Here is a 13416-nt window from a genome sequence, read left to right as displayed (position 1 = left end):
CGCTCTCGCGTCTCTCGCTCTCGGGTCTCTCGCTCTCGCGTCTCTCGCTCTCGGGTCTCTCGCTCTCGGGTCTCTCGCTCTCGGGTCTCTCGCTCTCGTGTCTCTCGCTCTCGGGTCTCTCGCTCTCGCGTCTCTCGCTCTCGCGTCTCTCGCTCTCGGGTCTCTCGCTCTCGGGTCTCTCGCTCTCGGGTCTCTCGCTCTCGGGTCTCTCGCGTCTCTCGCTCTCGGGTCTCTCGCTCTCGGGTCTCTCGCTCTCGGGTCTCTCGCTCTCGGGTCTCTCGCTCTCGTGTCTCTCGCTCTCGGGTCTCTCGCTCTCGGGTCTCTCGCTCTCGGGTCTCTCGCTCGCGGGTCTCTCGCTCTCGGGTCTCTCGCTCTCGCGTCTCTCGCGTCTCTCGCTCTCGCGTCTCTCGCTCTCGGGTCTCTCGCTCTCGGGTCTCTCGCTCTCGTGTCTCTCGCTCTCGGGTCTCTCGCTCTCGGGTCTCTCGCTCTCGGGTCTCTCGTGTCTCTCGCTCTCGGGTCTCTCGCTCTCGGGTCTCTCGCTCTCGGGTCTCTCGCTCTCGTGTCTCTCGCTCTCGGGTCTCTCGCTCTCGGGTCTCTCGCTCTCGGGTCTCTCGCTCTCGGGTCTCTCGCTCTCGGGTCTCTCACTCTCGGGTCTCTCACTCTCAGGTCTCGTTTCTCGGCGTCAGAAGCGTCTCCTCAGCAGCTGCTTCACTCTCTTCGGCCCAGGCCCCGCCTCCAGCACCAGGTCACGTTCAGACTCCGCCCACGCAGCAATAGGACACGCCCCTTGGCAGACAGACGCCGCCCCCTGCTGGAAGTGGGCGGAGACGACGCGCTGGGAGCCGCCCTGGAGCTGGTGAGGAGACGAGACTTCGACCCGATGAGAGAGCTCAGCGTCAGGTAGAGCGCCCCCTGTGGTCACACCTGGAGCTGCAGCGCTCACACCTTTAGACTCCTCCCTCTGTGTTTCAGGTTCAAAGACGAAAGGACTGCGTTTCCCAGAAGCCCCGGCGGTGACGGAGCTCTGAGGCACTTCCTGGATCTGCTGCTGCGACAGATCCAGAACTGTGACGTGTTTGAGGGACCAGAGAACAGCAAGAACCTGGCTCTGAACGCTCAGGGTACTGACCCGGACCCGGACCTGGCTCTGGACCTGGACCTGGGTCAGGTCTCTAAACCTCTTGTCTTCTGTGTCCAGCTCTTAAAGAGGACCTGTACTTTGACGTGGGCGTGCTGCTGGCCCTGGCTCTGGTCTATGGGGCCCCTCGTCTTGCGTTCTTCTCTCCGGCTCTTTACCAACTGCTCTTCAACTTCCCCCAGAACCAGGCCCTGACCTCAGGCCACATGACGCCCGGATCCCCCCTGACCAGGACCGTCCTGAGGGTGAGTGAGGCCCTGAGGGTGAGTGAGGCCCTGAGGGTGAGCGAGGCCTCATTGCATGAGGGAGTGGTCCTGTTGTTGCCATGGCAACTGCAGCAGCACAATTCTAATATAAATATAATATAAATATAATAATATAAACCTCGCTCTTCGTCCTCAGATGGAAGCGGCACGATCCGTCTCAGAGCTTCAGACAGTCATCTCGTCCTGCTCTGACCACCTGACTCTGTCCGGCTGCAACCGACCAATCAGGAGCCTGGATGAGCGGGCGGGGCTTGTGGATGACCTCATTGCCTTCAGCATGATCACCAGGATGCAACTTCCACTGCAGAGGTCAGACAGTGGACCGGACAGTGGACAGTGGACCGGACAGTGGACAGTGGACCGGACAGTGGACAGTGGACCGGACAGTGGACAGTGGACCGGACAGTGGACAGTGGACCGGACAGTGGACAGTGGACCGGACAGTGGACAGGAAGGACGCTGGTGTAACTTGTGGTCTCTGCTCAGGTTCCGTGAGGGTCTTCAGACTCTGGGCGTCTTTGAGCAGGTCAGTCACGTCTGTGCCCAGTGCATGATGGGAGATGGTCTGAGCGTGTTGCACGTTCTCCTTGAGCCTGATGCAGCTCCTCTGTGTTTTTAAAGTCACCTCCTCTTCTGTGCTGCAGGTGCAGCTTTACCCGTCCATGTTCCTCTCGCTCTTCACGTCTGGAGCTGATGGTCCCACACTGACCTCTGACCTCAAGGAGCCGAGTCTGACCCCTAAACGTCTGGACCTGACCACGACCCTGACCACGACCCACAGTCTTCATGAAGAACATCTGACCTGTGTGACTAAAGCAGGACTAAACCAGGACTAAACCAGGACTAAAGCAGGACTAAAGCAGGTCTAATATTTTTCTTTATCATAAACAGCATTAACCTGTTTCCATCCACCTCTTTCCCCCTGTGCACAGTGGTCAGACCCACATGTCATTGTTTATTAAAAGAGGATGTTACGTTCCACATGTGAGTGTGATGCATCATGGGAAAGCTTAGGCCTTCTAGTTTCTGCAGATGTGCACATGTCACACTGTCAGGGCTTCAGAACTCACACTACAGAAGCACAAACATAAACAAAACATCCTTTTTTAGTCTCGCCTGAATATTGTCCATTTGTAAAGGTCCTGAGCAGGACATACTTCATTGTGTTTATGCTGTTGTCATGACAACAACTGTGTCAAGTTTCACATCTCTAGAACAGAAGCATTTTGGTGCTGTTGACCTTTTTGTATCAAAAAGCTCAGAAGAGGCCGGTACCGGGACCCCTGCTGTAGAGGACAAACCCGAGGACAGTGGACGGTCTCATTCTGTAGGAAACAGTCTGAAGAAAAGATCGATACAAACAGCATCTTATAAGTCAAACAGGTCGTTTGTTATGGACGAGCCTTAATCCTGACCATCATCACAGAAGAAAACTTAGTTTACTTGACAATATCTGTAAATGTGAAAACTCCAGTAAAAATACAAGTGTATATTGTTGTTCATGTTCTTTATGGACAAACTGAGACAAGGATGAACAGAATTAAAGCCGTTTCCTCCGTCATAAACACAAACAGGACATGAGTTTGTCAAAGTTGAGACTTTATCACAAACTATTGTCAATTGATTCTTGGGGCAAATTATTCAATGTAAATCAATGACATATTCTTTTTGTTGAGAAAATAATCTTTGAAATGATGTATAACTTATGGTATTGACCACGGAAATAAAAGTGATGATGTAAGAGAATATTAGAGATATGGAGAGTGCTCCGGCCTCAGGATGTGATGTCCTGAACAGTTTTGTATAAAAGTGTCACATTTTTAGATCTTTTAGTCTTTTCCTTCTGGTTTGTCTCCTGCACTTCTAAACAGCTCAAGTTTGAATCAAGAGATTATTTTGTTAAAACATTTGTACATTTTATTTCTTCTGAAGTTGTTTTACAAAATGGCCGTTTGTGTTTAAAGTGCTTTCTCCAAATATCCAACACTGTAAGCTCCAGATGTGTCGGGGCATCTGACTTAAACCCACTGAACCTCATCTGAACGACAACATAGTGACCGGGTCTAAACCGGGACTGAACCAGGACTAAACCAGGACTAAACCTGTGGTTTAAGTTGATGTTCAGAGGAAGTTGGTCTTCAGTTTGATGGACGGGGTCTTGGTCTGGTTCTGGTCCTGGGCCGAGGACTCAGAGCCAGGTTTGGACTTGGTCTGGTTCTGGTTCACTCGGATCGCGGCCTCGAGGCGAGACTTGAGCTCTGGACATGAGGTCATCACTGACCTGAGGCACAAACAGACACGGTCAGTAAAAACACTGGACGACCCTCAGGCTCCGGGGCCCGGACAGACCTGAAGACCACAGGGTGCTGGGGTCCAATCCTCATCAGGTCAGTCAGTGCAGCATCATGCAGCGAGCGGGAGGCCGGGGGGGCGGAGCTAAGGGCGTTCTCATCCAATAGGAACGAGACGAGCAGCGGCAGCAGCAGAGAAACCAACTGAGGCCCTGAACAGACGGAGAGCAAGGTTCAAGCCCGGTACGGCCCCCGGTCCAGACCCCCCGACCACATACTCACTATGGTTTGGTTCTGCTGCTTGGACCAGAGTCTCCATGGCTCTCACAGCCTCCAGAACCGGACCCAGTTCCTCCTGAGTCTGAGGCCGAGAACTCTCCACGCTCTAGAACAAAGACCGAGTCAAACAGTGTTCTCCCCGCACTATTACACGGTGTATAAGCCCCTAAACAACTATTACACAGTGTATAAGCCCCTAAACAACTATTACACGGTGTATAAGCCCCTAAACAACTATTACACAGTGTATAAGCCCCTAAACAACTATTACACGGTGTATAAGCCCCTAAACAACTATTACACAGTGTATAAACCCCTAAACAACTATTACACAGTGTATAAGTCTAAACACACTATTACATGTGTATAAGTCTAAACATACTATTACATGTGTATAAGTCTAAACACACTATTGCATGGTGTATAAGTCTAAACACACTATTACATGTGTATAAGTCTAAACACACTATTACATGTGTATAAGTCTAAACACACTATTACATGTGTATAAGTCTAAACACACTATTACATGTGTATAAGTCTAAACACACTATTACACGGTGTATAAGCCCCTAAACAACTATTACACAGTGTATAAGTCTAAACACACTATTACATGTGTATAAGTCTAAACACACTATTACATGTGTATAAGTCTAAACATACTATTACATGTGTATAAGTCTAAACATACTATTACATGGTGTATAAGTCTAAACACACTATTACATGTGTATAAGTCTAAACACACTATTACATGGTGTATAAGTCTAAACACACTATTACATGGTGTATAAGTCTAAACACACTATTACATGTGTATAAGTCTAAACACACTATTACATGTGTATAAGTCTAAACACACTATTACATGTGTATAAGTCTAAACACACTATTACATGTGTATAAGTCTAAACACACTATTACATGTGTATAAGTCTAAACATACTATTACATGTGTATAAGTCCAAACACACTATTACATGTGTATAAGTCTAAACACTATTACATGTGTATAAGTCTAAACACACTATTACATGTGTATAAGTCTAAACACACTATTACATGTGTATAAGTCTAAACACTATTACATGTGTATAAGTCTAAACACACTATTACATGTGTATAAGTCTAAACACACTATTACACGGTGTATAAGCCTAAACACACTATTACATGTGTATAAGTCTAAACACACTATTACATGTGTATAAGTCTAAACACACTATTACATGTGTATAAGTCTAAACACACTATTACATGGTGTATAAGCCTAAACACACTATTACATGGTGTATAAGCCTAAACATACTATTACATGGTGTATAAGCCTAAACACACTATTACATGTGTATAAGTCTAAACACACTATTACATGGTGTATAAGTCTAAACACACTATTACATGGTGTATAAGTCTAAACACACTATTACATGGTGTATAAGTCTAAACACACTATTACATGTGTATAAGTCTAAACACACTATTACATGTGTATAAGTCTAAACACACTATTACATGGTGTATAAGTCTAAACACACTATTACATGTGTATAAGTCTAAACACACTATTACATGTGTATAAGTCTAAACACACTATTACACGGTGTATAAGTCTAAACACACTATTACATGTGTATAAGTCTAAACACACTATTACACGGTGTATAAGTCTAAACACACTATTACATGTGTATAAGTCTAAACACACTATTACATGGTGTATAAGTCTAAACACACTATTACATGTGTATAAGTCTAAACACACTATTACATGGTGTATAAGTCTAAACACACTATTACATGTGTATAAGTCTAAACACACTATTACATGTGTATAAGCCTAAACACACTATTACATGGTGTATAAGTCTAAACACACTATTACATGTGTATAAGTCTAAACACACTATTACATGTGTATAAGTCTAAACACACTATTACATGTGTATAAGTCTAAACACACTATTACATGGTGTATAAGTCTAAACACACTATTACATGTGTATAAGTCTAAACACACTATTACATGTGTATAAGTCTAAACACACTATTACATGGTGTATAAGTCTAAACACACTATTACATGGTGTATAAGTCTAAACACACTATTACATGGTGTATAAGCCTAAACATACTATTACATGGTGTATAAGCCTAAACATACTATTACATGGTGTATAAGCCTAAACATACTATTACATGGTGTATAAGTCTAAACACACTATTACATGGTGTATAAGCCTAAACATACTATTACATGGTGTATAAGCCTAAACACACTATTACATGTGTATAAGTCTAAACACACTATTACATGTGTATAAGTCTAAACACACTATTACATGGTGTATAAGTCTAAACACACTATTACATGTGTATAAGTCTAAACACACTATTACATGGTGTATAAGTCTAAACACACTATTACATGTGTATAAGTCTAAACACACTATTACATGTGTATAAGTCTAAACACACTATTACATGGTGTATAAGTCTAAACACACTATTACATGTGTATAAGTCTAAACACACTATTACATGTGTATAAGTCTAAACATACTATTACATGTGTATAAGTCTAAACACACTATTACATGGTGTATAAGTCTAAACACACTATTACATGTGTATAAGTCTAAACACACTATTACATGGTGTATAAGTCTAAACACACTATTACATGTGTATAAGTCTAAACACACTATTACACGTGTATAAGTCTAAACACACTATTACATGGTGTATAAGTCTAAACACACTATTACATGGTGTATAAGTCTAAACACACTATTACATGTGTATAAGTCTAAACACACTATTACACGGTGTATAAGTCTAAACACACTATTACAAGTGTATAAGTCTAAACACACTATTACATGTGTATAAGTCTAAACACACTATTACATGGTGTATAAGTCTAAACACACTATTACATGTGTATAAGTCTAAACACACTATTACATGTGTATAAGTCTAAACACACTATTACATGTGTATAAGTCTAAACACACTATTACATGTGTATAAGTCTAAACACACTATTACAAGTGTATAAGTCTAAACACACTATTACATGTGTATAAGTCTAAACACACTATTACATGGTGTATAAGTCTAAACACACTATTACATGTGTATAAGTCTAAACACACTATTACATGTGTATAAGTCTAAACACACTATTACATGTGTATAAGTCTAAACACACTATTACATGGTGTATAAGTCTAAACACACTATTACATGTGTATAAGTCTAAACACACTATTACATGGTGTATAAGTCTAAACACACTATTACATGTGTATAAGTCTAAACACACTATTACATGTGTATAAGTCTAAACACACTATTACATGTGTATAAGTCTAAACACAGATCCGAGTTTTTACCTTGAGGAATCGGACCAGAGCTGGGCCCAGAGCCCGGATGTAGAGTCCAGAGAGCGGATCTGGACTCTGGAACAGAGAAACCAGTGACTGGAAACACACGGACTGAACCTGGACACAAAGAACAAACCCATAAGAACCGGGCCTGGAGCGGGCCTGGAGCGGGCCTGGAGCGGGCCTGGAGCGGGCCTGGAGCGGGCCTGGAGCGGGCCTGGAGCGGGCCTCACCTGTGGGTCTTTAGAGTCCATGGCGCGGCTGAACTTGTCCAGGCTGATGCTCCTCAGAGACTCAGACACGTCTGAGGAGCAGAGCAGGAACTGAGACAGAGCTGAGAGAAGAACCTCCTGGTCCAACACCACCTCAGGGTCATCTGCACACAAGAGAGTCAGTACTGCAGTATCGTAGTATCAGTACTGCAGTTACTGCAGTATTGTAGTATCAGTACTGCAGTATTGTAGTATCAGTACTGCAGTATTGTAGTATTGTAGTATCAGTACTGCAGTATTGTAGTATTGTAGTATTGTAGTATCAATACTGCAGTATTGTAGTATTGTAGTATCAGTACTGCAGTATTGTAGTATTATAGTATCAGTACTGCAGTATTGTAGTATTGTAGTATCAGTACTGCAGTATTGTAGTATCAGTACTGCAGTATTGTAGTATTGTAGTATCAGTACTGCAGTATTGTAGTATCAGTACTGCAGTATTGTAGTATTGTAGTATCAGTACTGCAGTATTCTAGTATCAGTACTGCAGTATTGTAGTATTATAGTATCAGTACTGCAGTATTGTAGTATTGTAGTATCAGTACTGCAGTATTGTAGTATCAGTACTGCAGTATTGTAGTATTGTAGTATCAGTACTGCAGTATTGTAGTATCAGTACTGCAGTATTGTAGTATTGTAGTATCAGTACTGCAGTATTGTAGTATCAGTACTGCAGTATTGTAGTATTGTAGTATCAGTACTGCAGTATTGTAGTATTGTAGTATCAGTACTGCAGTATTGTAGTATTATAGTATCAGTACTGCAGTATTGTAGTATTGTAGTATCAGTACTGCAGTATTGTAGTATCAGTACTGCAGTATTGTAGTATCAGTACTGCAGTATTGTAGTATCAGTACTGCAGTATTGTAGTATTATAGTATCAGTACTGCAGTATTGTAGTATTGTAGTATCAGTACTGCAGTATTGTAGTATTATAGTATCAGTACTGCAGTATTGTAGTATTATAGTATCAGTACTGCAGTATTGTAGTATTGTAGTATCAGTACTGCAGTATTGTAGTATTATAGTATCAGTACTGCAGTATTGTAGTATTATAGTATCAGTACTGCAGTATTGTAGTATTGTAGTATTGTAGTATCAGTACTGCAGTATTATAGTATCAGTACTGCAGTATTGTAGTGTTATAGTATCAGTACTGCAGTATTGTAGTATTGTAGTACCGTTGTCCCACAGCAGCAGCAGAGAGCTCAGGGTCGACTGCAGAAGTTGAACCCAAGACTCTCGACTTTTCTCTTGTCGACTCATTGGACTCAAAAGAACCGCTCTGAAGGACAGAAGACAAGACTGGACCAGACCAGAGACCGGACCAGAGACCGGACCAGAGACCGGACCAGAGACCGGACCAGAGACCGGACCAGAGACCGGACCAGAGACCGGACCAGAGACCGGACCAGAGACCGGACCAGAGACCGGACCAGGGACCGGACCAGGGACCGGACCAGAGACCGGACCAGAGACCGGACCAGAGACCGGACCAGGGACTGGGCGATGCACCAGCGCTCTGAGCACGCCCAGCTGCAGGTGCAGCACTGTGGGCAGGACCGACACACTTCCTGTCAACACACAACCACCGGTCAGAGGAAACACAAACTACACAATAATAAGTTCTGACCTTCAGGAGAGCAGAGCGACGGCAGGTCAGAGAGAACAAGCAGAGCAGACGAGACCAGACAACAGTCCGAGTCCGACAGGCTCCAAACCTCACTGACCCCTGCAGGACACAGAGGAACCACTTTAATACATTTGACCCTCAAGCGCTGAAGGAGAGACCTCCTCCACACGCGCTGAAGGAGAGACCTCCTCCACACGCGCTGAAGGAGAGACCTCCTCCACACGCGCTGAAGGAGAGACCTCCACACGCTCTGAAGGAGAGACCTCCACACGCGCTGAAGGAGAGACCTCCTCCACACGCGCTGAAGGAGAGACCTCCACACGCGCTGAAGGAGAGACCTCCTCCACACGCGCTGAAGGAGAGACCTCCTCCACACGCGCTGAAGGAGAGACCTCCTCCACACGCGCTGAAGGAGAGACCTCCTCCACACGCGCTGAAGGAGAGACCTCCTCCACACGCGCTGAAGGAGAGACCTCCTCCACACGCGCTGAAGGAGAGACCTCCTCCACACGCGCTGAAGGAGAGACCTCCACACGCTCTGAAGGAGAGACCTCCACACGCGCTGAAGGAGAGACCTCCTCCACACGCGCTGAAGGAGAGACCTCCACACGCGCTGAAGGAGAGACCTCCTCCACACGCGCTGAAGGAGAGACCTCCTCCACACGCGCTGAAGGAGAGACCTCCTCCACACGCGCTGAAGGAGAGACCTCCTCCACACGCGCTGAAGGAGAGACCTCCTCCACACGCGCTGAAGGAGAGACCTCCTCCACACGCGCTGAAGGAGAGACCTCCTCCACACGCGCTGAAGGAGAGACCTCCTCCACACGCGCTGAAGGAGAGACCTCCTCCACACGCGCTGAAGGAGAGACCTCCTCCACACGCGCTGAAGGAGAGACCTCCTCCACACGCGCTGAAGGAGAGACCTCCTCCACACGCGCTGAAGGAGAGACCTCCTCCACACGCGCTGAAGGAGAGACCTCCACACGCGCTGAAGGAGAGACCTCCTCCACACGCGCTGAAGGAGAGACCTCCTCCACACGCGCTGAAGGAGAGACCTCCTCCACACGCGCTGAAGGAGAGACCTCCTCCACACGCGCTGAAGGAGAGACCTCCACACGCGCTGAAGGAGAGACCTCCACACGCGCTGAAGGAGAGACCTCCTCCACACGCGCTGAAGGAGAGACCTCCTCCACACGCGCTGAAGGAGAGACCTCCACACGCGCTGAAGGAGAGACCTCCACACGCGCTGAAGGAGAGACCTCCTCCACACGCGCTGAAGGAGAGACCTCCTCCACACGCGCTGAAGGAGAGACCTCCACACGCGCTGAAGGAGAGACCTCCTCCACACGCGCTGAAGGAGAGACCTCCTCCACACGCGCTGAAGGAGAGACCTCCACACGCGCTGAAGGAGAGACCTCCTCCACACGCGCTGAAGGAGAGACCTCCTCCACACGCGCTGAAGGAGAGACCTCCTCCACACGCGCTGAAGGAGAGACCTCCACGCGCGCTGAAGGAAAGACCTCCTCCACGCGCGCTGAAGGAGAGACCTCCTCCACACGCGCTGAAGGAGAGACCTCCTCCACACGCATGTGTGTTAAGGAGAGACCTCCTCCACACGCATGTGTGTTAAGGAGAGACCTCCTCCACACGCATGTGTGTTAAGGAGAGACCTCCTCCACACGCATGTGTGTTAAGGAGAGACCTCCTCCACACGCATGTGTGTTAAGGAGACACCTCCTCCACACGCATGTGTGTTAAGGAGAGACCTCCACGCTTGTTTCCCACGGAATGTTTTACATCTGATGCACAAAATACGACTTTATCGTGAGAAAACCCAGAAGAACTATAACCACGAGTCGCACTTTGTCCAGCGACACCTCCGGCTCACCTGTAGACCTGGTCTTGGCCCCGGTCTTGGTCCCGGACAGCGTTGGACTCAGCTGGGGCAGTTTTCGGACCAGGACACACAGACAGATCTGAAGAGCGGAGAAGACCAGGGACGTCCCAGGGACCAGACCTCCAGTGTCTCGTCCTTCTCCAAACACAGGCAGAGTCTCTTTCTCCGCCGCGCCGTCGTCCACTGACACACAACAACTTCACTGAGCAAGTCTTCCAAAAATACTGAGCTCTCATTTTGTGACGTTTAGATGCAGTTCACATTTGACCCACTGTGACCTCTGACCTTCAGCCGAGCGCCGCTTCTCACGCACGAGCTCCAGCGCCGCACACACCAGACGTCTGAGCAGATCCAGAACCAGCTTCTGAACCGCCTCAGACTCACGAGTCACCATCAGCCTGTGGAGGACGGACAAGAGCTCCACCGACAGGGACTGAAACAGAGGAGAACCAGGTCAGAACCAGGTCAGAACCAGGTCTCTCCACTGCCCCCTGGAGCACAGACCTGGTCGTTGCTGATGCGGCTGCGGGAAAAGGGAATGTCCAACAGAAGCTGCAGAGCCTCCAGACACGACAGGATGTTCTCCATCTGGTTCTGTGAGTGAGGAGAACACAAGAACTGCACCGCCACGCCTGAAAGCAGAGAGGACTGAGACGAGGACACGAGGACACAAGAGCACGAGGACACGAGGACACAAGAGCACGAGGGCACGAGAGCACGAGAGCACGAGGACACGAGGACACAAGAGCACGAGGGCACGAGAGCACGAGAGCACGAGGACACGAGAGCACGAGGACACGAGAGCACGAGGACACGAGAGCACGAGAGCACGAGAGCACGAGGACACGAGAGCACGAGAGCACGAGGACACGAGAGCACGAGGACACGAGAGCACGAGAGCACGAGGACACAAGAGCACGAGGACACGAGGACACAAGAGCACGAGGGCACGAGAGCACGAGAGCACGAGGACACGAGAGCACGAGGACACGAGAGCACGAGAGCACGAGGACACAAGAGCACGAGGACACGAGGACACAAGAGCACGAGGGCACGAGAGCACGAGAGCACGAGGACACGAGAGCACGAGGACACGAGAGCACGAGGACACAAGAGCACGAGGACACGAGAGCACGAGGACACGAGAGCACGAGGACACGAGAGCACGAGGACACGAGAGCACGAGGACACGAGAGCACGAGGACACGAGAGCACAAGAGCACGAGGGCACGAGGACACAAGAGCACGAGGACACGAGAGCACGAGGACACGAGAGCACGAGGACACAAGAACACGAGGACACGAGAGCACGAGGACACGAGAGCACGAGGACACGAGGACACGAGAGCACGAGGGCACGAGAGCACGAGGACACGAGAGCACGAGAGCACGAGGACATGAGAGCACGAGGACACGAGAGCACGAGGACACGAGAGCACGAGAGCACGAGGACACGAGAGCACGAGGACACGAGAGCACGAGGACACGAGAGCACGAGAGCACGAGGACACGAGAGCACGAGGACACGAGAGCACAAGAGCACGAGGGCACGAGGACACGAGAGCACGAGGACACGAGAGCACGAGGACACGAGAGCACGAGGACACGAGAGCACGAGGACACGAGAGCACAAGAGCACGAGGACACGAGGACACAAGAGCACGAGGACACGAGAGCACGAGGACACGAGAGCACGAGAGCACGAGGACACGAGAGCACGAGGACACGAGAGCACAAGAGCACGAGGGCACGAGAGCACGAGGGCACAAGAGCACGAGGACACGAGGGCACGAGGGCACGAGAGCACGAGGGCACAAGGACACAAGAGCACGAGGACACAAGAGCACGAGGGCACGAGAGCACGAGGGCAAGAGGGCACAAGAGCACGAGGACACGAGGACACGAGGGCACGAGAGCACGAGGACACGAGAGCAGGAGGGCACGAGGGCACGAGGGCACAAGAGCACGAGGGCAGGAGGACACGAGGGCACGAGGAGGACACAAGAGCACGAGGGCACGAGGACACGAGAGCACGAGGACACGAGAGCAGGAGGGCACAAGAGCACGAGGGCACAAGAGCATGAGGGCACGAGAGCACGAGGGCACGAGAGCACGAGGGCACGAGAGCACGAGGGAACAAGAGCACGAGGGCACGAGGACACGAGAGCAGGAGGGCACGAGGGCACGAGGGCACGAGAGCACGAGAGCACGAGGACACGAGAGCACGAGAGCACGAGGACACGAGAGC

At 48.8% G+C, this 13416-nt stretch overlaps 2 protein-coding genes across 2 annotated transcripts in view; one reads left to right on the top strand and one right to left on the bottom strand.

Moving 5' to 3' along the window:
- Positions 1-3203, top strand: part of g2e3 (G2/M-phase specific E3 ubiquitin protein ligase) — a 30141-nt gene extending 26938 nt beyond the window's left edge. Inside the window, exons 10-15 of the mRNA XM_072464270.1 lie at positions 667-900; positions 973-1121; positions 1199-1383; positions 1541-1713; positions 1891-1930; positions 2049-3203. Coding sequence (XP_072320371.1) covers positions 667-900; positions 973-1121; positions 1199-1383; positions 1541-1713; positions 1891-1930; positions 2049-2240 — 973 coding nt within the window. The 3' untranslated portion in view covers positions 2241-3203. The remainder of the gene's footprint in view (positions 1-666; positions 901-972; positions 1122-1198; positions 1384-1540; positions 1714-1890; positions 1931-2048) is intronic.
- heatr5a (HEAT repeat containing 5a) overlaps positions 2976-13416 on the bottom strand; it is an 83435-nt gene continuing 72994 nt past the window's right edge. Inside the window, 10 exon segments of the mRNA XM_072464240.1 lie at positions 2976-3685; positions 3754-3907; positions 3978-4080; positions 7376-7483; positions 7600-7742; positions 8820-9212; positions 9272-9370; positions 11160-11351; positions 11454-11601; positions 11673-11800. Coding sequence (XP_072320341.1) covers positions 3526-3685; positions 3754-3907; positions 3978-4080; positions 7376-7483; positions 7600-7742; positions 8820-9212; positions 9272-9370; positions 11160-11351; positions 11454-11601; positions 11673-11800 — 1628 coding nt within the window. The 3' untranslated portion in view covers positions 2976-3525.

This window comes from Eucyclogobius newberryi, unplaced genomic scaffold (genome assembly GCF_026437365.1).
Source record: "Eucyclogobius newberryi isolate DKJ021-1_F unplaced genomic scaffold, fEucNew1.0.hap1 SCAF_42, whole genome shotgun sequence".
Classification (NCBI taxonomy): Eukaryota; Metazoa; Chordata; class Actinopteri; order Gobiiformes; family Gobiidae; genus Eucyclogobius; species Eucyclogobius newberryi.
The sequence above is the reverse complement of the archived record's forward strand: the minus strand, read 5'-3'. Positions and strand labels throughout refer to the sequence as shown.